The sequence below is a fragment of the Ursus americanus genome, chromosome 11 (genome assembly GCF_024610735.1).
Source record: "Ursus americanus isolate L20-20 chromosome 11, mUrsAme1.1.p, whole genome shotgun sequence".
Lineage (NCBI taxonomy): Eukaryota > Metazoa > Chordata > Mammalia > Carnivora > Ursidae > Ursus > Ursus americanus.
The window spans coordinates 27918893-27940269 of NC_142137.1; the positions used below are offsets into that span (position 1 = coordinate 27918893).

At 39.1% G+C, this 21377-nt stretch overlaps 1 protein-coding gene and 1 long non-coding RNA gene across 3 annotated transcripts in view; one reads left to right on the forward strand and one right to left on the reverse strand.

Annotated features, from left to right (window-relative positions):
• Positions 1-8311, forward strand: part of SLC16A10 (solute carrier family 16 member 10) — a 122990-nt gene extending 114679 nt beyond the window's left edge. For both annotated transcript variants that reach the window (XM_045798484.2, XM_045798485.2), the window contains exons 5-6: positions 2844-3072; positions 5582-8311. In XM_045798484.2, the coding sequence (XP_045654440.1) occupies positions 2844-3072; positions 5582-5814 (462 nt within the window). In that variant the 3' untranslated portion in view covers positions 5815-8311. The remainder of the gene's footprint in view (positions 1-2843; positions 3073-5581) is intronic.
• The window catches only part of LOC148109257 (uncharacterized), a 29230-nt gene that overhangs the window by 4572 nt on the left and 3281 nt on the right, over positions 1-21377 (reverse strand). The gene's annotated exons all lie outside the window — the stretch shown is intronic.

Sequence of the window (21377 nt, forward strand, 5' to 3'; positions counted from 1 at the left end):
TCGGCCACAGTAACTTCTTTCAAGACACATCTCCAAAGGCAAGGGAAACAAAAGCAAAAATGAACTTTTGGGACTTCATCGAGATAAAAGCTTCTGCACACCTAAGGAAACAGTCCACAAAACTAAGAGGCACCACACGGAATGGGAGAAGATATTTGCAAATGACATTACAGATTAAGGGCTGATATCCAAGATCTATAAAGAACCTCTCAAACTCAACACTCAAAAAAAAAAACAAAAAAAACTCCTTCAAAAAATGGGCAGAAGACATCAACAGACACTTCTCCAAAGAAGACATACAAATGGCTAACAGACACACAAAAAGATGCTCAACATCACTGGCCATCAGGGAAGTACAAATCAAAACCACAATGCGATACCACCTTACACCAATTAGAATGGCAAAAACTAACAAAATAGGAAACAACAAATGTTGGCGAGGATGTGGAGAAAGGGGAACCCACTTATACTATTGGTGGGAATGCAAGCTGGTACAGCCATTCTGGAAAACAGTGTGGAGTGTCCTCAAGATGTTAAAAATAGAGCTACCCTACGACCCAGCAATTGCACTACTAGGTATTTACTCCAAAGATACAGATGTAGTGAAAAGAAGGAGCACATGCACCCCAAATGTTCGTAGCAGCAATGTCCACAACAGCCAAACTGTGGAAGGAGCCAAGATGCCCTTCAACAGATGAATGGATAAAGAAGATGTGGTACATATTTACAATGGAATACTATTCAGCCATCATAAAGGATGAATACCATTTGCATGGACATGGATGGAACTGGAGGGGATTATGCTAAGTGAAGTAAGTCAAGCAGAGAAAGACAATTATCATATGGTTTCACTCATATGTGAAACGTAAGCAATAGCTCGGAGGACCATAGGGGAAGGGAGGGAAATCTGAAGGGGGGAGAAATCAGAGAGGGAGATGAACCATGAAAGACTATGCACCCCGGGAAAGAAACTGAGGGTTTCAGAGGGGAGGGGGTAACAGAGTGATGGGTGTTAAGGAGGGCACGTGTTGTGACGAGCACTGGGTGTTATACATAACTAATGGAGCATTGAACACTCCAGCAAAAACTAATGATGTACTCTACAGTGGCTAACTGATTAAAAAAAAAAAAAAGAATAAAAAAAAAGCATGTTTCTTATTGTGGGGTCAGTGGACCACTTGTGTTAAAGTCCGCTGCAGAGCTCAGCAAAACTGCTGTTGCTGCATCCCTACACTCTGTGCAGCTTCAGGAGCTCCTTGGGTAATCCTGACGTGTAGGAGGTTGTGAGCGGCTGCCCTGAGGCGAGCAACCAAGCTTGGTGTGCTGTGGGTGTTTTCCCTAAGAAAAACAGAAGAGCAGAAGATGGTGACCCAGATGGCTGCATTCTATCGTCTCTCCCTTCCTCCCCAGCCCTCTTGTCATTGGAGGATACCCTCTAGGAACAGTTCCTTCTGCTCGCTGCTACTGCCTGGGCCGACCAAGGGTTCCTGGGTGGGCACATTTAGGCACATTACTAAACATCTCCCAGCATCACTATCTGCATCTGTAAAGTGGGCATCACATTAGTACCCACCTCATAAAGTTGTTAGGAGATCATCAGCTAACGTGCTTAGAACAGTGCCTGGTATTTAATAAACACTAAATAAATGATAGCTGCTTTTGTACGCATATTTTTAAAAAGGCTGATGCTTTTGGAAACATTTTCTTCTGCTGACTGGTGAACTGTCCAGTTTTATTTAGTTCTTTGCCTAAAAAAGTTATTGAATTGTCTGCTCCCTTTTTTGTACCCACCATACTTTGAATATACAACTGCGGCAACATCTAGAACACTTGATGTGCGCTCGTTTTACATGTTCGTCTCCCCACAACCCAAGGGTAGGAACCAGGGCTTATTCACATGGCACGGTATACAGCACAGGGCACAGAAGCTACCAAATAGCAGGCAAAGTCAAGTGTTTTGGTCTATTAACTACTTTACCATTAAATTAAAGTGTTCCATGGGTTATAATATTTCTCAGCCTTAACTCTGGGGGCTTAAATAGGGTATATCTGTGCTGTATCACCAGAAGACAGTATTTGGAAATATCATTTGATAATCCTGATTTACATTATCAAATAAAATTGGATTACATAATTTAGCTCTTAGGATGTTCTAGTAGAATATACTTACGTTTTCATTTGCATATTATACATGTTTCCTATGATAGTCAAAACTTAATTGGAATTTGAATAATTGAAATTCAGTACATATTTATGTAATACATATCATAGTTACTTATTTTACTCTCTCACTTGGTCTGAGTATCTGGAATATGTCTGGAATATTGGCAGGCAACGTATCTAAATTATTTAAATATTTAAACCTTACATCATCGTATTCCCCAAGCTGGAAGCTCTGTGATGTGAAGTACTGATCTTGCTGGCATTTTTCCTTTTGCAAAGGACTAACACCAATAGAGTATATAGAGTTTCAAAATTGGATGTTTGATGAATGAATTTGAGCTGATTCTCAAAGAACAAATATTTATTGAGTACTGACCAGGTACAAGATTCATAAACCTTAGATTATCTAGTCCAAAGATGACTTTTGTATAGATTGTGATTTCAAAGAACTTACAGGCTGGAAGGGAAAATAAGTATATAAAAATACTTATTCTTGTCCCTTTATGGAAAATTTGAGAAAGTGCTAGGGGAACTTAGGGGAGATGGTTATGGGAGTTGATTATATACATAAAATCAAGGTGAATTGGGCCAGGGAGGCAACTAACCAATAATCGACCAAAAGTCAGTAACTGTAACACTTTTCCTAAGAGTAGAGTTGACATTGTGCTGTCTTGTCCTAGGTACTTTCCTTTCTCTTCATTGGTCTGATGTCCATGATGATTCCCCTGTGTAGGGTCTTTGGGGCCCTCATTGCTGTCTGTCTCATCATGGGTCTCTTCGATGGATGCTTTATTTCCATTATGGCCCCCATTGCCTTTGAGTTAGTTGGTGCCCAGGATGTTTCTCAAGCAATTGGATTTCTACTTGGATTCATGTCTATACCCATGACTGTGGGCCCACCTATTGCAGGTAAATATAAGGATTCTCCAGTAATTTACTATATGTAAAATATATTATAATTTTTTGGTTACTGGTCTTTTGGTTTTGTGTGTGCCTTACTGATAACATTTTTAATAAGACCAGCCTTGGATGACATGTTGAAAAATTTTGCTGAGGAGTCCCTTTTACGCTTACTGATACATAACACACTCTATAATGTTTAATTGTAAGCTTCTGGGCTTTAAGCTTTCATAATTCCTGTATTTCATTTAATATGTGTTTTAGAGAAATGGAAACATGGTTGCTTTTAAAAAAAGATGAATATTCTGGAAGATTTCTAAATATATATGCTTTGTGTAAGAGATTATATCCCCTCCCCCCCGAAATAATTAACAGAAAATAGCATTTAGTGGAAACAACTCAAATGTCCACTAGTGGATGAATGGATAAACAGAATGTGGTGTAGCTATACAATGGGATATTATTCAGCCATAAAAAGGAGGGAAGTACTGTACCAATACATGCCACCAGGTGGATGAACCTTGAGAACATTACGCTAAGTGAAAGAAGCCAAATACAAAAGGTGACATACTGTAAGATTTTATTTATATGAAATATCCAGAATAGGTAAATCCATAGCGGCAGAGAGCAGTGGTGGTTTCCAGGGGCTGGAAGGAAGGGGGATTAGGGAATAACTAACTGCTTAATGGGTATGGGATTTCCTTCTGGTGTGATAAAAATGTTTTGGGACTAGATAGAGGTGGTGGTTGTACAACATTGTGAATGTGGCAAATGGTATAGAAATGGTTAATTTCATGTTCTATGAATTTCATCTTTAGAAATCTTCTGAATAGTATAAAGGTGCCTCATGTTCAGTATTACTTGGGTGCCAGTGTGCATTACTAGGTTATGATTCAATAAAACTGAGATAAAATTCAAATGTATGTATTGTCATCTGTGTCTGGCATGTGAAGGGCTCAGAAAAAGTTCATCCTCATGTCCAGAACCACACATATCTAGCAACTTTGCCAAATGGAAACCTAGTCATGAACAAGCAAGCAGTCACTAAAGGTCACAGTCTCCCTGTAGGAGAACCCTCCAGCCCTTCCCCTGTCCCCTGTTTTTATACCATACAAGCTTAGATTTTTAGGGTTTCCAAGTCTACAGCAGATTAGAAGCAGCAGTTTGGTAGGAATGGTGTTTGCAACTAGAAATAACCGAGAACAGACCAAAGGAGATAACTGGAAACTTCCAAAGTAGGTAGGACACGCGGCAGCTGGGAGCAGAAAGCTCTTGGCTCACCAGAAGGTTCTGAGGGATCATAGTATTACAGTCAGACATGGTAATTAGTGTTCAGAAGGAGGAAAGGTTTAGTTACATACAGAATATTCTGATTCAGAAGATAGGAAAGTTGTAGCTATATATTGTATATTTTAGATTTCTGTCTAGAATAAATGTACACTTTTTTAATGTGCCAGTACTTGACAAATTCTCAGCTGTTTATTTTGAAAAGTCAGATCCTCAATTCAGTATGTTCCCTGGACATTTCAGATAACTGAGATTTTATAGTAAAAGTTACAAAAGTTTAAAAACACTAAGATAACTTTTAAAATCTGGGTTTTGTGGGGCGCCTGGCTGGCTCAGTTGGTAGAGCCTGTGACTCTTGATTTCAGGGTTGGGAGTTCGAGCCCCATGTTGGGTGTAGAGATTACTTAAGAAATAAAATCTTTTAAAAAATCTGGATTTTGTTAGAAAAATTAGAAATAAGGAGTATTCTGAATGACAGTTTTCAGAAGCAGAGCCCAAGGACCTATCAGAATGCCAAACATTTTACTCCCGCGTGCTGACAAATATATTTAACAATCTAACTTTTTCATTTTAACTCTCAATCTATAATTTTTCATGCTTTTGAATTCTAATTTTATTTATTTTTAAAAAGATTTTACTTATTTGAGGGAGGGAGAGAGAGAGAGTGAGCACACAAGGAGGGGGAAGAGCAGAGGTAGAGGCTGAGGGAGAAGCAGACTCCCCACTGAGCAGGGATGTGGGTCTCGATCCCAGGACCCTGGGATCATGACCTGAGCCGAAGGTAGACGCTTAACTGACAGAGCCACCCAGGCGCCCCTTGAATTCTAATTTTAAATAGTCTTATGTTATTTCATAAACAAATAGGCCCAAGAAGGTTTGAAAAGTAGACATTGTGAGGTATGTGTGTATGAGAGAAGTTTCAGCTTGGTGGTTTATCCACCTTCCCCTGAAATAAGGACCGTTTATACCCTGGGTCAGAATACCCCAAAGGCCTCTGAATGGTTTTGAAAAAGCCAAAACTTGGTTACAAATATTTTTTTCCATGTAATATCTTGGTACACAAACCCATAGGCCTGTAGTCTGTGACAAGATTAAAGTCTTAAGATCTTTTCCTTTGTCATATCAGAAAAGGTTTATACTTCAGACCCATTTCCTTAGAAATGTGTGACTGATCTGAGACCTCTAAGAGCCACACTTGTTCTCTCTCGGTGACAGTTTTTTCCCTTCCCAGGATTACTTCGTGACAAGCTAGGCTCCTATGACGTGGCATTCTACCTCGCTGGAATCCCTCCCCTTATTGGAGGTGCTGTCCTTTGTTTTATCCCCTGGATCCACAGTAAGAAGCAAAGAGAGATTGATAAAACCACTGGAGGAGAAAAGATGGAGAAAATGTTGGATAATCAGAACTCTCTGCTGTCGAGCTCACCTGGAATCTTTAAGAAAGAATCTGACTCTGTTATTTAATGTCTTAAATACCTCCACCAGACTGAGCTTGCTTTCAGAAGTTTAAGCAAGTTTTCCTTTTATATAAATTGCAAATTTCTTATTTTTTTAATTACACCCTATGAATAGCACAATAATTGGGAACTAGAACCCTTATTACTACAAGAACCATTTTCTGCCACTGAATAGCTAGCTGTCTGATATTTCCATGAGTGTGGGGACAGAGACTCTGGTATATGAAAACTTACGGTGGGAAGTCAAATATTGTGAGCATTGACACTATCTCAGTAAAAAGCAACTCTAGAAACTGTGAAGGCTAATAAGCTTGTACAAATATTTAAAAATACCTCAAGCTATAATGGAAGGGTTGCAGTTTGGTTAGGACTGGAAATACTGTTTGTTGTCTCATGTGATGTTTTTAATTTTGGTATCTCTGTTTTAATTTCTTCTGCTATTTGGAAACTTTTTACAAGATTTAAGCCTGGATTCTAGATAATGTCAGATCTACCTAAACCTCAAGTCTGTGTTAAAGCTGCTTGCCTGCTGTTACACAAGATCTGAAATTAAGTGATTCTGCCTTGCTCCGGTGTCGGGGCGCTTCTGGGAGCAGATGGTAGCACTGTGTTCAGATGCAGTGCGTGACACGGGAGGGGTCCTGGTCATAAGGCGGAGCAATTCAGGAGGCGCATTTCTTCCATTCACCTTTGTTCCCTTTCGCTTTGCAGTGTGTTTTACTCAAGTAGCCAGAAACTCCCCAAATTTCTGAACTTGTTTAAAGTGAAACAATAAAGTGAAATAGAATGAATGAAAGAGATTCTGGCCATTTTAACGTAGCATTTTTCTCACTTCGGGATTTGTTAGCACGAGGACTTGACATTTCCACGGAGTCTTACTGAGTATGTTATCAAGTTGCAGTTTCAGGTACAAACGGGAAGAAAATCTTTGTATTCATGCAGAAAATATTTCTGATAGAAACAATTGCTCAAATTGGTTTATAAAATTAATTGGTCTTGAAAGGTTAAAAGCACTTATAAAGAGAAACAACTTCTGTATTTATAAAACTTTCTGGCAAAAATTTGCACTCATTGGTATTTATCCTGCACGCTCCACATTAACATGCCCAGTATTTTTTCCATTTATGCAAAGACACTTGTATGAAAGCTACTAAAATTTTAAAGACCTAAAATTAAAACCAAAGTCATGCCATGACCTATATATACTCTTCTACAAAAATAGGAACACTTTCCTCATCCTGAAATTATATTTTAGTACATGTTTCTTATTTATGTCTTTGAAAGTTAATAATATGCAAAGTATATTTAAATCCTAAGTATAAATGTGTATTAGAGCTTCTCCAATGTAGCTTGTTCACCTGGGAAGAATGCAATCTTTTCCTAAAGCACCTCCAGGAGCCATCTGTTTTGAATTTCTCTGGAAGGACAGAAGCTTAATCTTTTATCTCCCTACTTTTCTTTCCAGCTTCTCTTCTTTCTTTGTCTTTAGCTGAGGATGTAGAAACCTGAAGAGCATATGGATTTGTAGTTGGGGGGGGGGCAGGCCACATAGGGGGCTAGACGGAAGTGAGGTGGTTAATTAAACAGCTAGAAAACCCAGAAGTTCGGGGTAGGAATGCTAAATGTGCAACTTACTTTTAATAGGATTTTAAATGATTTTTGATTGTGAAGACATTCAGCAGTTTACCACGACATACACATGGTCGTAACTTTTAGTACTTCTATATTTCATATTTAGGAAACTTGGGTAATTTGTTTTTTTGGAAGGTTATGTTGCTTAAAAAACAACTATATTTTGACCATTCTGCCCTTTCATATTTTAAACTTTTGGAAAATACTTAGAAGGGCACCTGGGTGGCTCAGTCAGTTAAGTGACCAACTCTTGATTTCAGCTCAGGTCACCATCTCAGGGTCATGAGTTCAAGCCCCACATCAGGCTCCACGCTGGGTGTGGAGTCCGCTTGAGATTCTCTCTCTCTCCCCCCCTCTGCCCCTCCTCCCCAAGCACACATGCTCTTAAAAAAAAAAAAAGACTTAGAAATGATAATATATTTTTCGGTTCTTCATTTATTCATGCCTAATTATATAATACATTATTTCCTCATTAAAATCAGTGCTTGTGAGATCAGCAAAAACTTACAACTAAGACCAGTCATCAAACCTGCCATTATAAAATGTTTTATAGTTTTAGCACAGACTCCTAAGACTTGTCCCTTGCCCCTGCCAATTTTACAGAAAGAGTTCTAATAGAGAAAATTTACTCTGTAAAGATCCCCAAAATGTTTCCCTTTCAAAATTTGGCTGATTTTAGAAAGGAAAAAAAAAAGTAATACTATGAAACTCAAAGACTCGATCTCGCTTGGTTAGGTTCCAAAGAGCAAAGAGTGGGGCACCTGGGTGGCACAGTTGGTTAAGCCTCGGACTCTTGATCTCAGCTCAGGTGTTGATCTCAGGGTCATTAGTAGGAGCGTGGAGATTACTTAAAAAAAAAAAAAAAAAGCAAAGTAGCTGAAGTATTTATAATAAAACTTAGATCTCAGAATACTGTGTTCATGTACAGTATTACACATGCAGTTTTCAGTCAGATGGAATGAATTAAACAGGTTCTATGATACTGAAAAAGCTCCACTATAATAGATTGTTATGGAGCGTTCTTTGCTGTAATAATACAAAGTTTAAGAGTATAAAAGATGCTAAATTCTATAAAATGTATATTTCATAACATGTTTGGTACAAAAAGTTCTAGAAGTCTGAAGTTCTGAAAGTTATGCAAACTTAGAAAATGAAAAATACTAATATTCATAAGGATTTGTGTTTTGGACCAAGAAACATTACCTAATCTTTCAAAGTAAATCCTTTCTAATTTCTGCAGTGTTACTATTTGCAATAAAGTGACCTGGTGGGCCTAAATTTTTTTGTTCAATCTAGCACTCGAGAGGAAAAGAATAGAGTCAGAACTCTGCCTTCTATCTCATCGTCCTAATTCTGATAAAACTCAGCAAATTCTCACATTCAAAAGGTTCTAGCATTTGAGGCCAACAATATAAGGGGAGCAATTATTCCTCTTTACAGAGACTCTGAATCAGATACTATTGTAACAGATACCCATGGATCTTCCAGAAACATTTTAAATTGTATTGCAGTAGATACTCTTGGTATCCATCTGTTTCAGTAATAATAAACCACCCAGATTGATACTTCATTCAAAATTATAAATTTCTTTGATCACAGTTGCAATCCTAAGTCTACAGTCCTACTAAGAGACTTGTAATGTGCACTGGAGATGGCATAGTGCCTGCGTTAAGCTTCAAATTCTATTCATAAACAGAAGCAGGACTTCATTTGTACTTCCCAATCCACAGTATTTGTTTATACGTGTTTGCAGAAGATCCCATGGGCTCTGCGCAAGTATGAAGCAAACTCGGTTAGCTTCAACTTTCTACACTTTAATGTACACTTAGTTGTAAAGTAAACACAGGTTTGTTTTTACTTCTGGTAATTCCAATCCTTTTAACTGCACTGTAAACCACTTTATGTCCGGATGACGTTTGTTGTTAAATCACTGGAAAACTGAATAGAAAATGCAGTGATCAGGGGCAGGCCACGTCCAGCGTGAGTGGCACTGAGGGGCGTTCCGGGCAGTGCACTTTCCCACTCTTTCTTATGTCTCTTTTGCTCGCTCTTCCTGTTCTCATTCTCCTTATCATTCTTTCTTTCTTTACTTCCCCCTATCCTTCAAAAACCTGCTGAGGAGTCCATTAACCTCCTTGCTTAGTTCCACTGGCTGCTTAGCTGCCCTGCTTATTGGTCCCTATGTCTTCAGAGGGTGGAAGCCCAGGCGATTCCACGTAACCTGGTGAACGGCTTGCTCTCAGCCTTGAACTTAGAGTTCTATTGGTCTACATTGAAAACATGATTTAATTATGTGATTAAAATCTGGGAAGGAAGTAATATGTTTCATGTAACTGGCATCTTTTGTGCTAATATGTAAAACTTTATTTAAATGTTTAAGGTAATGCTTTCAGAGAAAAGACTGCCAAGTTCTTAACATGAGTATTTTCGGAGGGCATAATTTTTTACTTTGATTTTCATATTCTATTAAAGTTTCGCTAAATCTTGGTCCTGAGAGCACATCGTGGAGGATGGTTTGGAATGTAGTGGTCCCCTTAGATGCGGTTCCTAATGAATCTGCCTTAGGCTGTGTTATACTTTTTTTTTTTTTTTAAGATTTTATTTATTTATTTGACAGAGATAGAGACAGCCAGCGAGAGAGGGAACACAAGCAGGGGGAGTGGGAGAGGAAGAAGCAGGCTCATAGCGGAGAAGCCTGACGTGGGGCTCGATCCCATAACGCCAGTATCACGCCCTGAGCCGAAGGCAGACGCTTAACCGCTGTGCCACCCAGGCGCCCCAGGCTGTGTTATACTTTATGGTGAATGGTGTTAGAGTAAATTCCCAGAGTCTGGAGATACAAGTGGAAAGGATAAGTTAATTAACTCCAATTAAAAAACATGTAAACAATTTTAGTTTTAAAACTCCTTAGGAAATTTCTAACACTGAAAACTTCATTGTTACTGGCATAAACATTAAGGAGCAATGTTTGCATTAGGCTGAAAATTGTTGCTTTTTCCAATGTGTGAAAAGGAGAAGGAAGTGAAATGTTCTTATTTTACATTTATATTCTTTAATTTGAAAGACAAGTAGTATCTTGGCTAATAGAAAAAGTATCATCATCATAGTTAAATTAACTCTTAAAAACACAAAATTTTTACCTTGTTACTAAAACAGAAGAACAAGTTTGCCATTTGTAACGGTGATGTGGATTAATGTGAAATAAGAACACAGCAGAGAAGGAAGGCTTGCTACTCTACTTGACTGGCAATCATTAATTCTGCTCGTATTATACTCACTGATTTTTGTTGATACTTAGGCGTAAAGGAAATAAAAAGACCATCTGGAGCTGAGTTTGAGAATGGTTCGTGGGGCAAAGAATAACAAGATGGAGAACAACAATAGACAGCTTGTGGGCTCACTATAATTTTAGAGTCACAGCCCTTTTTATCAGTTTATTTGTTGGCAGACACTAATGCTTTGTTTTATAAATACCCTGTAGAGTGATAGGTGACAATCTCAAAAATAAAGGGCCAAATGCCCACAGCAAATATGAAACCCGCCTACAACTTAAACAACCACAATTCCTGAACTTACGTAAATGTGGACTTAATCCGATGGCTTTAGATGACTCCTCCTGAGACAATCAAGACCCATGAAACAATTCATTGCCACATCTTTGAATCACTCAAAGAAACCTTGAAACCTGGGATCTGGTTTACTTACCTTGCCAATTTTTCAATAATAAACATTAAGCATCTTGATCTCTATATATTCAAGGAGAGCTCCCACGGTACTATTTTCTTGGCATGTAATACAGGAGGCTACCTCATTTACAAAACAAGATTTCAATTTTTTGTTAGCGTGTTAGACGTTGGGAATGAAATAAAACCTTTCCTAAGTACTTGATCATGACAGTCCACCTACCTCAGCTTTCGGTGTCCAATTAAAAGCCCAGCGTAATCAATTCTTGCTTAATCAGAAAGGAGCTAACAGTGACTCTCAGATTAAAAGGCAAGGGAGTGCAAGTAGTAAAGGGGCCAAAATATCAGTAAAATTTCTTAAGTGCTTTGTTCTGATAAGTAGATATAAGAAAAACAAAAAAGGAGTATTAACTAATGTGGCCTGTGGATCATCTGAAGCAGGAAAGCTGAAGAAATTTACAATCTATATATAATAACGAACACTTACTAAAATGTTTCACCAGTGGCTTTTCAAACTATACTGGCAGCTTGACGATGAAGCCTTGTTTTTCATTTGTTTTCTTTGGCAGGCAAGTGGATAATCACTGACAACAGATGATATGCTTGTGTCTTAACCTTATAGCTTACGTGTGAAACTCCTGCAAGAGGCACCCCTTTCCTAGTGAACAGGGATCGTGGCAATGAACTTTTGTCTCACTGGAGTTTTAAAAAAATGCTGTCCTTGAGTGTGGCTGTGGTGGAGGAGTTAACCCCATCTAATTAAAGATGTTTCTGGCCTTTCAGTATGAGTGCTGTAAGAAGAGGATTTTGGAGTTGAACGTCACTAACCCTGTGTGTGGTAGGAACTATCAGTATAAAATAACTTTTGGAAATCAAATGAAATCTGTGACACTATTTTGGAGCCTCTGATATATGACTTTTATTTTTTACCAAATAATACTTTTTAATATCTGTCCATTATTAGAAGAGTCAATTTGTTAAATATTTTAAATGTGGGTAAACACACAAACATTTTCTGTTATGCTCGTCCCTAAATGTAGTCTTCTGTAGTATATTCTAATATACTAGAAAGTTAATGGGTCAGAGGATCTTTCATAATTCATTCTATATTGGATAGTATTTCAGGGACTGAGGGTTTCATGAGTGCTTACTTTTTGACCCCATGCAATGAGCAGTCTATATATTTGGTGCCTTTTTTTCCTGCCAAAGAAAAATTAGGTCAAAATTGGTGCTAAATTTCATGTTCCTTTCAAAATTATTTTTCTTTTTAAGTATATATATCACAATAGGAAATGTGTAGATCGAGCAGTATTATGTATGTTGTATTTTGTATGTACGTATAAGGAAAAACCTCACCTAAAAAGCAATTGAGTTCCGAAATCTACTTAGAGGTATATAATTTTCATTAACACGTAAAGCTTTAAAGTATGAAGCTGATAAGAAAATGATCACCAAATGAAAACTTAGTAATGAATATGCCCCCCCAAGGTAGTAACTTTAAGGAAAAAGTCCCACTCAATGTTATATGTCAGTTATATCTCAATTAAAAAATAAAAATAAGTCCCTTGTCAATGTTTCTAGCACAAAGTTAGCTATTCAAAGTATTCTGTAACTCTGAGGGTGTATAGAAAGTTGTATATATTTTTTATTGTATATATATATTTACGTATGTACAGAACAGCTTTCTAGTGAGCTTGTTTAAGTGGATATTTTAAGCTATTTTCAGGCTAAAATTAGAGTTAGGGGAGTCATCAGTCTTAAAACTTGGATAATGAGTTACATTAAAAAAATTCTCATCGAAAGTATCATTGTTCATCTTTCAGATTTAACATAAAGACTTAAATTAGTAAAATTGAAGTCTTTGATCCGGGTCAGTCTGAGCAAATCTCAGAACTATGATTTATTCTGGGTTATCAGCATCATGGTTGTGGCCGACTGTATGACACCCACCTAAAATCCCACGTGGGTCTCTGAGTCTTACTGTCTTGTGAGTAGGATTCTGATGAAGTGAGGACAACAGGATTTTATTTAATCCTGCTTTTATAGATTCCCTTAACTCTATGAGGATTTTATAAATCTAAATTAGGAAAATGATACACTCTAGGAAATTAGGAATACATTTAGAATCTACTAGAGTATACTGGATTCTCTGTTAACTAATGATAACTCCTTACTACTGTCAACATGAGTTATATGTGGAAGGGAGAATGGGGGCTTGTTAATCAGAAGTTACTGTACAGTGAGATTAAATATCCCTTTACTAACTTCTGATGTAACTTAATTTATGTGGTTTGAGAACTGTAAGATTCCCAAAGCACTGTGCAATGCTTGATCAATTTGCATTTTGTCAGTTTGTTCTCCTATCAGTTTATTTTAGCCTGAAAATGATAGCTACAACAAACAGAACCCTACAGTATTAAGAGAGAGCTTGGATATTTTAAGTATCTCCTCATATAATATGACATTTTTCATGTCAACTTATTTTAATGTTCATCTGAAAGGTAATTTTAAATTATTTGCATATTTTCAAAGTTAGAAAAACATGCTATATCTTAGACATCAAAACCAAATTATTCCAAGTGCACGCCGTATGCCGCAGCATGGCCCTGCTTCTCTGCCCACGCAGGATGCCGTTTTTGGCACAATAGTTGCTTAAATATAGATCACTATGTGAAATAATTATGCTGGGTTTGATCAGTATGCAGTATTTTAGTACTTGCCTTTAAAAAATGTTTTTTTCTTTTTAAAGAGTGTACTTTATAATTGATTTTTTGTAATGCGCAGTTTCATAGAGATAACCAAAACCTTTTTAATGGAAAGAGCTTTGTAATCATTTGGAGAATAAAATCACTTTACTGTGGAACAACATGGTATTCTCAGTAAATACAATAAACAACTTTTAGCACATTTCTATGAGGCTTTGTGATTATATTTATGGAATTCCCTGGGGAGCTGAGGGAAGGAGAACTTACTGAAGTGAAGGAAACCGTCTGTGTTGAATGAAAGAAAAATAAGCTGTGTGCTTGTTAAGCTGCATATGTGTTTTCCAAGCGTGCTTGGCTGTCGTTCTCTCTCCTGGACAAGTGACAGGGACAGAAATGATCCCAGAGCACTGGAGGGTCCAAAAATGATTCTCTTTGCGACTCCTTTGTTGTAGTTTGACTTGCATTACTGTTTTACTTAAACTGGTGAAGTTTGTTGCGTTCAGCTGTTACTTGGGACCCCTGAGTCACTGACAGTTTCAGCGGATGATCAAGAACCAGGCTAGAATTTTGGTGGATACCCGCTGAGAGAGAAATTGACTCTGCAGTCAGAGCACGTTTATTACTGGATATGCCCTAACCACAGAGCAAATCATCAGTTTCCTTTAATGGTGCTAAAGAGATTTTATACATTAAACTCAAGAATGTGGAATTGTGATATATCATTTATTTCAATATTTATTTATTTATTTATAAAAATATTTTATTTGAGAGTGAGAGAGAGCATGAGCAGGGGGTTGCAGGGGGATGCAGAGGGAGAAGCAGACTCCCGGCCGAGCAGAGAGCCCAACACGGGGCTTGATCTCAGGACTCCAGGATCATGACCTGAGCTGAAAGCAGATGCTTAACTGACTGAGCCACCCAGGTGTCCCAACTCCAATAATTATTGACATGCCTGCGCATAGAGGCAAAAATGTGCAGGCCTCTCGAGGGCTTTTCAGAGAACCAGGAGAGACTGGATATGAGAAATTGTTACTGATCCTAAGTGGGATAAAATTCACTCTCCTGGGAAAATAATTTTTATAGAAAAAAAGGAATTCTAATGTATATAGGAAATCTAACTTTTCTAGAGATATAGCTCAAATCAAATAATTACAGTATCAGACGTAACATGGAAAGTTCTCAAATCTCCAACTAACAAATCTAAGAGTTCTTTTTTTAAATCCTTGAGTCACAAGTGTCTTCTTGAACTCTTTCAGGGATAGGAAGCTCACTACCCCTACCCCAAATAGTGGTTTCCTCCATAGCTGGGCCCTTTGCTTCCCACACTCACGCCACTCAGCTTAACCACCTGTCCTTGTTGCAGACATCTGGGACCTCCCTGGTCACTCTCGTACTTCTGTCCGTTACTCCAGCAAATGGCTTTTGGTCCAGTGCTCAGTATTCATGTGGAGCAACTTTATGTCCTCTCACACTCAACAGCAACACTTGGAACCACCTTGTCATCTCTGGAAATGGCTTCATCTTTGAAATCTTTAACCTCATCCCTCTCTTTTATTGTGACTTATGATCACTTTATTTCCTCTTTGTCACTTCCATTTGGCTCACTCTTCAACTCTGAGCTCTTCCTGTTGACTCCGTCCCTCCCATTCCCCACTCCCTCTCAGCCTACCACGTCTGTTCCCTCTTCACTCTGTTCCCTACCCTTACTCCTGGGATCTAAAAATATCCGAACAGCTCTCTGAATATTCAGCTCACTAGTTGCCCCTACATCTCCCATCCTGCAAATTAGACACTTCCAGCTTCCTTAACTGTCTTTTATATCAATTTTTCCCTCTCTCCTGGATCATTTCCACCAGCATACATACATGCTATTATTTCTCCCATCTTGGGGAAGAAAAGACCTCTTTTTAAACCCATGTGCCCCCTGCAGCTACTGTCTCATTTCTTTCCATCCATTTAGAAAAGGCCATAAATAAGATCTGTGGGAATTATAAAGTAAGGAGTTATAAAGTAAGGAGTTATAAAGATACACTACAGTAAGGAGTTATAAAGATACTGCTGATGAGACTAGGGCACAATCTAAATCTCAGACAGGTCTAGGTCATCTCCCTGAAAGAAAAGATAGAAATTTTAAATCCTAATTATCAGGGCTGAACTGATGGGAAGACTAGGAATTCGGAAGCCAAGGGTATTTTTATTTTTATTTTATTTGTTTTCAAGGGTATTTTTAAAAAGAGCATTAGAGAATAGGAATTTATCACTATATCCCCAACACTTCCAGGATTCTGATTTTGCTAATACAACCAAAAAATAAGCCTGACAGTGGAAAGTGGCAATTTATCTGGTTCTACAGCTCTTTTTTTTTTTTAAGATTTTATTTATGTGACAGAGAGACAGCCAGCGAGAGAGGGAACACAGCAGGGGGAGTGGGAGAGGAAGAAGCAGGCTCCCAACAGAGCAGGGAGCCTGATGTGGGACTCGATCCCGGAACGCCGGGATCACGCCCTGAGCCGAAGGCAGACGCTTAACGACTGCGCTACCCAGGCGCCCCTGGTTCTACAGTTAAAGGGCATATATCAGTTCCTTCTCCTCAATTTTTTGCTATAATAGAAAAACTTGAAATGTAGTGGTCAACAAACTTTTTCTGTAAAGGGCCAGATGGTAATTATTTCAGACTTTTCGGGTCATGAAGTCTCTGTCACAGCTACTCAGTTCGGTTACTGTAGTGCAAAACCGGACCATAGATAATGTGTAAATAAATATGTGTGGCTGTGTTCCAGTAAAACTTTATTTACAAAAACAGGATGTGGCCAGATGTGGCCTGTGGGCTTTAGTCTTCTGACCTCCACTTAACCTATCATTTGATGTCCAGATTGGTCCAAATAACCAACTCACCGGGAAAGGGCGCCTTGGGAACACTAGATACAGGGCATATCACTTGGTTTACAGATCAGCATCTTTGGGTCTGGTCATGAGTCAGTTTTCTGGGAACTGAGCAGCTCTAGGTGAACTAACAGTTGAATTCATAACCTTGGAAAGTTGATCTCTGAAGAGACTTGATCTTGGGGTCTAGCCTGAGTAGCCCATCTGTCTTATTCATTCATCGTTCTCTCTCTCTCTCCATCTCTTTTCCTCTTTTCACCTTCTCTAAATGACAGCACCCATATACTGATTTTTATCTTTATTATTAATTGGATTTACTATGTTCTACTAACCAAATAGGGCTTCTTTTTAGGTTTAATAATCCATTTATATTTAAAATATTTGAATATAAGAGAAAATACTCAGTTATAACAATTCAGGTATTACTATGAAGAGTTGTTACCTGCATTAAAAACACAAAACATTATGAAAGATTTTATTTTAGCCAGCTTGGGCTGCCATAACTAACTACCACAGGCTGGGTGTCTGAAACAACGGAATTTATTTTTCACGGTTCCAAAGGCTGGGAAGTCCAAGATCAAGGTGCTGACTAATTTGTTTACCTCAGACTTTATTAAATTATTCCTTCACTGATCTAGGGTTCACTCTCAATTCTTTCTAGATGTCTACAATGGAACTTTTCAGTGACTCTTTTTATTTCCTAGTTTTGGTTACAACAACTTTGTTAAAGAACTATTAAAACGCAGCTCTCTCTGCTCTCCATCCTGCTCTTCTCTACTGTATTCTCCCCACACATCTGGAAAACCCTTCATGTAAGTCCCATGCAACCAGAACCCTGCTTGCGCTCTCATTTTCTACCAGCCTTCCCTTCACTCTGCTCCAGCCATGCTGGCCTTTTCATTTCTCACACACACCAAGCTCACTCTGGCTACCGGATCCTTTTTTTTTTTTTTTTTTTTAAGATTTTATTTATTTATTTGACAGATAGAGACAGCCAGCGAGAGAGGGAACACAAGCAGGGGGAGTGGGAGAGGAAGAAGCAGGCTCATAGCGGAGGAGCCTGATGTGGGGCTCGATCCCATAACGCCGGGATCACGCCCTGAGCCGAAGGCAGACGCTTAACCGCTGTGCCACCCAGGCGCCCCTGGCTACCGGATCCTTGTACCTGCTGTTCTTTCTGGCATGCTCTTCGAGCAGGGCTGGTTCCCTCACTTCATTTAATGCTTGGTTCAAATGTCACTCACAGGCGCCCTCCCCAACACTACCTTAATTGAAAATAACCCCTTTCCATCACTCGCTATCCCCTTTATTCTGCTTTATTTTTCTTTAGGGGACTGATCGCTATCGATACATTACAGATGCATTTGTTCATTTTCTACCCCGTCCAGGAAGGCAAGAACTTTCGTCTGCTTTTTTCACTGTTACATCTATGCATGGCACAGACTAAAAATCAATGAACAGGTGGGCTTTTAAATGGTTTGCATAGAAATTAAAAAAAAAAAAAAAACAACCCAAACCTGCTACTGGTGTTTGTTCCTGGTTTAGCAACACAACAGTCCCAGGCATTGTGGGATTTTTGCAAAGGTGTTGGACTTTTCCCAAGCAGATGGTAGCCAGTGTGGTATTAGATGGCAGGGATTAAACCAGAATGGCTTCGCTCCAGGGCAAAGTGGCATCCAGCCCTGGGTAAGTGGCCACCTTGATGCCTCTGCCCACAGAGGAGGAAGATTGTATCTCTCACTGAGCCCTTAAAGCCCTAAAGTAGTTCCCCCCCCCTTTTTTTTTAAATGCAGATGACTCTAATTGCTCCTGAAGCAGTTAGTACTTTAAGACATTTTAGTCTATTTCTATTTGAGACTACAGTAGCCAATCTCTCACTTTGTGTTGCTTTGTTTTTATTCTCTTGATAAGTCAATTTTGGCTAATAGCAGTACAGTAAGCCAAAGATTGTATCTTATCAAAACAGCATAGGAGACCATTATAATGGCAGATCATACAGTCCTATAATCTTGAATGTTACAATGAAACCAGTTACAGGAAATTCTAAGTTTATATTTTTTAAAAAAAGGAAGTTTAAAAATCAGTAAGGTTTAATTTTTTTTTGTTTTTAGAAAAGATTTTATTTATTTGAGAGAGAGAGCGCACGAGTGGGGGGAACATCAGGCAGAGGGGGAAGCAGGCTCTCTGCTCAGCATGCAGCCTGATGCGGGACTGCATCCCAGGACCCCAAGATCATGACCTGAGCGAAGGCAGATATTTAACCAACTGAGCCACCCAAGTGCCCCTAAGTTTTTATTTTTAATGAGATAAAAAAAATTCCATCAAATACCCATGCCAAATCCTTTCAGTATTATTTTGAACTTTTCAAAGTACATAGTGCAAACGAAAGTTATCTTACTGAGGGGTGCCTGGGTGGCTCAGTGGTTGAGCTGGGACTCAGTTTCAGCTCAGGTTGTGATCTCCGGGTTGTGGAATCAAGCCCCGTGTGCCTGAGTTGGGCTCCAAGCTCAGTGGGGAGTCTGCTTGAGATTCTCTCCCTCTCCCTCTGTTCCTCCCCTTGCTCACACACTCTCAAATAAGTAAATCTTTAAAAAAACTATATTTTCAACTGAAAAAATGGCCCATCAACATTTTTATTTCTCCTGAATTATCTCACACAAAAAATTTATCCTCACTATTAGCCTAAAGAGAAACCTGCACAAAACAGGTTTTCACCACACTTTTTTTTCTTAAAAGGTGATGAGTGACCTCTGGAGGCAACTGGACAAAGTATCCTGCTGCTTTCAGGAGTGAAACAGGGAGAATTAGAAAGTAGATCCTTCCATTTAGAGGAGGTCTTTTGTTTTTTGTTTGCAAAGTTTGATCAGTTTGAATTAAAACTTTTAACTTTGAAATTAGTTTACTGAACCTCAATTCAGTTTAGTAATATTTATTAAGTATATAATACAATGCTACAGGGGAGATAGAGACACAAAACTTTGAGGTTACCTTCTACTATGAAACTAAAGATAATTCTAAAGTATTTATAATACAAGCTAGAATGTGTAAGAAAATTGAGGAGTGGCATAACTACACAGGAATTCAGATTTTTGGGTAGGGTGACCAGAGAAAGTCTACTACATTCAGCAAACATTTATTGAAGACCCACTTTGTGCCAGGCACTATGCTAAAGGATAAATAACACACAGTACCTTCCCTTCAGACACTCTGAGTATAGGAGGAAAGACAACACATAAATAGGAACGTTCTGTATGAAGCAGTAGATGGACCATTAGGATTATTCACAAAGAAGCGGAACTACAACAGCCTCGAGGGAGAGGAGGGTCAGGAAAGGCTTGCTAGAGGAAGTAACACCCAAGTGGATTTTTTTTTTAAGATTTTATTTATTTATTTATTTATTTAGAGAGAGAGAGAGAGCATGAGCCGGGGGAGGGGCAGAGCAAGGGGGAGAATCTCCAGCAGACTCCACGCTGAGCTGCCTTGGGGCTCCACACGGGGCTCAATCCCATGATCCTGAGATCATGACCTGAGCCCAAACCAAGAGTCGGACCCTCAACCAACAGCCACCCAGGTGCCCCACGCCTAAGCAGATTCTTAAAGGTAGGAATAGTTCTGGTATAGCTCTGGCATCATAAACCTACTTTCATCCATCTCTCCCACTAATTACAACTAAAAACTCATGACAAAATAGAGACAACGACTGCCTGAGGACTGTGAAAAGATTGTGAAGGGGAGGCACAACTTGGAAAAGACACCTGCCAGGGGATGGGTTTCCTGGCCTTTCCCCCTCTTTTTTCTTGTGGTTTTGTCCTGAGGAGAGGCCCCATGTGGGAACTGTTTGGCTGCATGCGTAGCTAACACTCTGATAGAAACCCTGTCTCCCTATCCAGGGATACTGAGACAAGGGTCCTCTCTGAGTTGGAAAGTGATTAGGGAGGAGGGAGAGGACAGGGTTAGAGAAGGTGATTCCTAATCTTGTGTAGAGACCACTGTAAGTCTTAGGTTCACTGCTGAGTTGCACTTGTCTGCAAGAGACCCAAAGCAGCACAGCCCAGCAAAGTCAACTAACAGTCAAATCATGGGCCAAATCTCAGACTATCCCCTGAGTGGTACATGTTCAGGGCAGACCAGAGCAACAGAGCAGAGGCTTTGAAAACTGAACTGAGATTGAAACCATCACCCGCAGAAGGTGATACAAAACCCGTAATGTGAACTCAACCAGGCTGATTGCCTGTTTAAACAAACATACATTCTCTAGAGGAGGATTTTAACAGGATCCAGAGACAGCACAACTTTAACTGTCAGTATGTTCAGGATGAGATAGAAAATGACTTGTGTAAAAATGAACAGAATGAAACTTTGTTTACAATGAAGTCAGGGGGCCAGCAGGGGGAGCTCTCATGCCCTGCCACTCGTGGTCAACTGCAGATCCAACAGTAGGAGACATACCTTGCTATGGGGCAAGTTGGGTACCACTTCTAAATACTACCTTACTTTCCTAGCAGGAAGGAAGAGAGGTTTTCCTCCTCCTCTGGCAACAGCCCAGTCAGTGAGAGACTGTCACAACTCAGCCAATGAAAAGCCACTATACTTTCAATTCCCACTTTACTCCAATGGACTTTTTGTTTATAACAGTTCTCCCAACTTCTCCCTTTCCCCATAAAAGA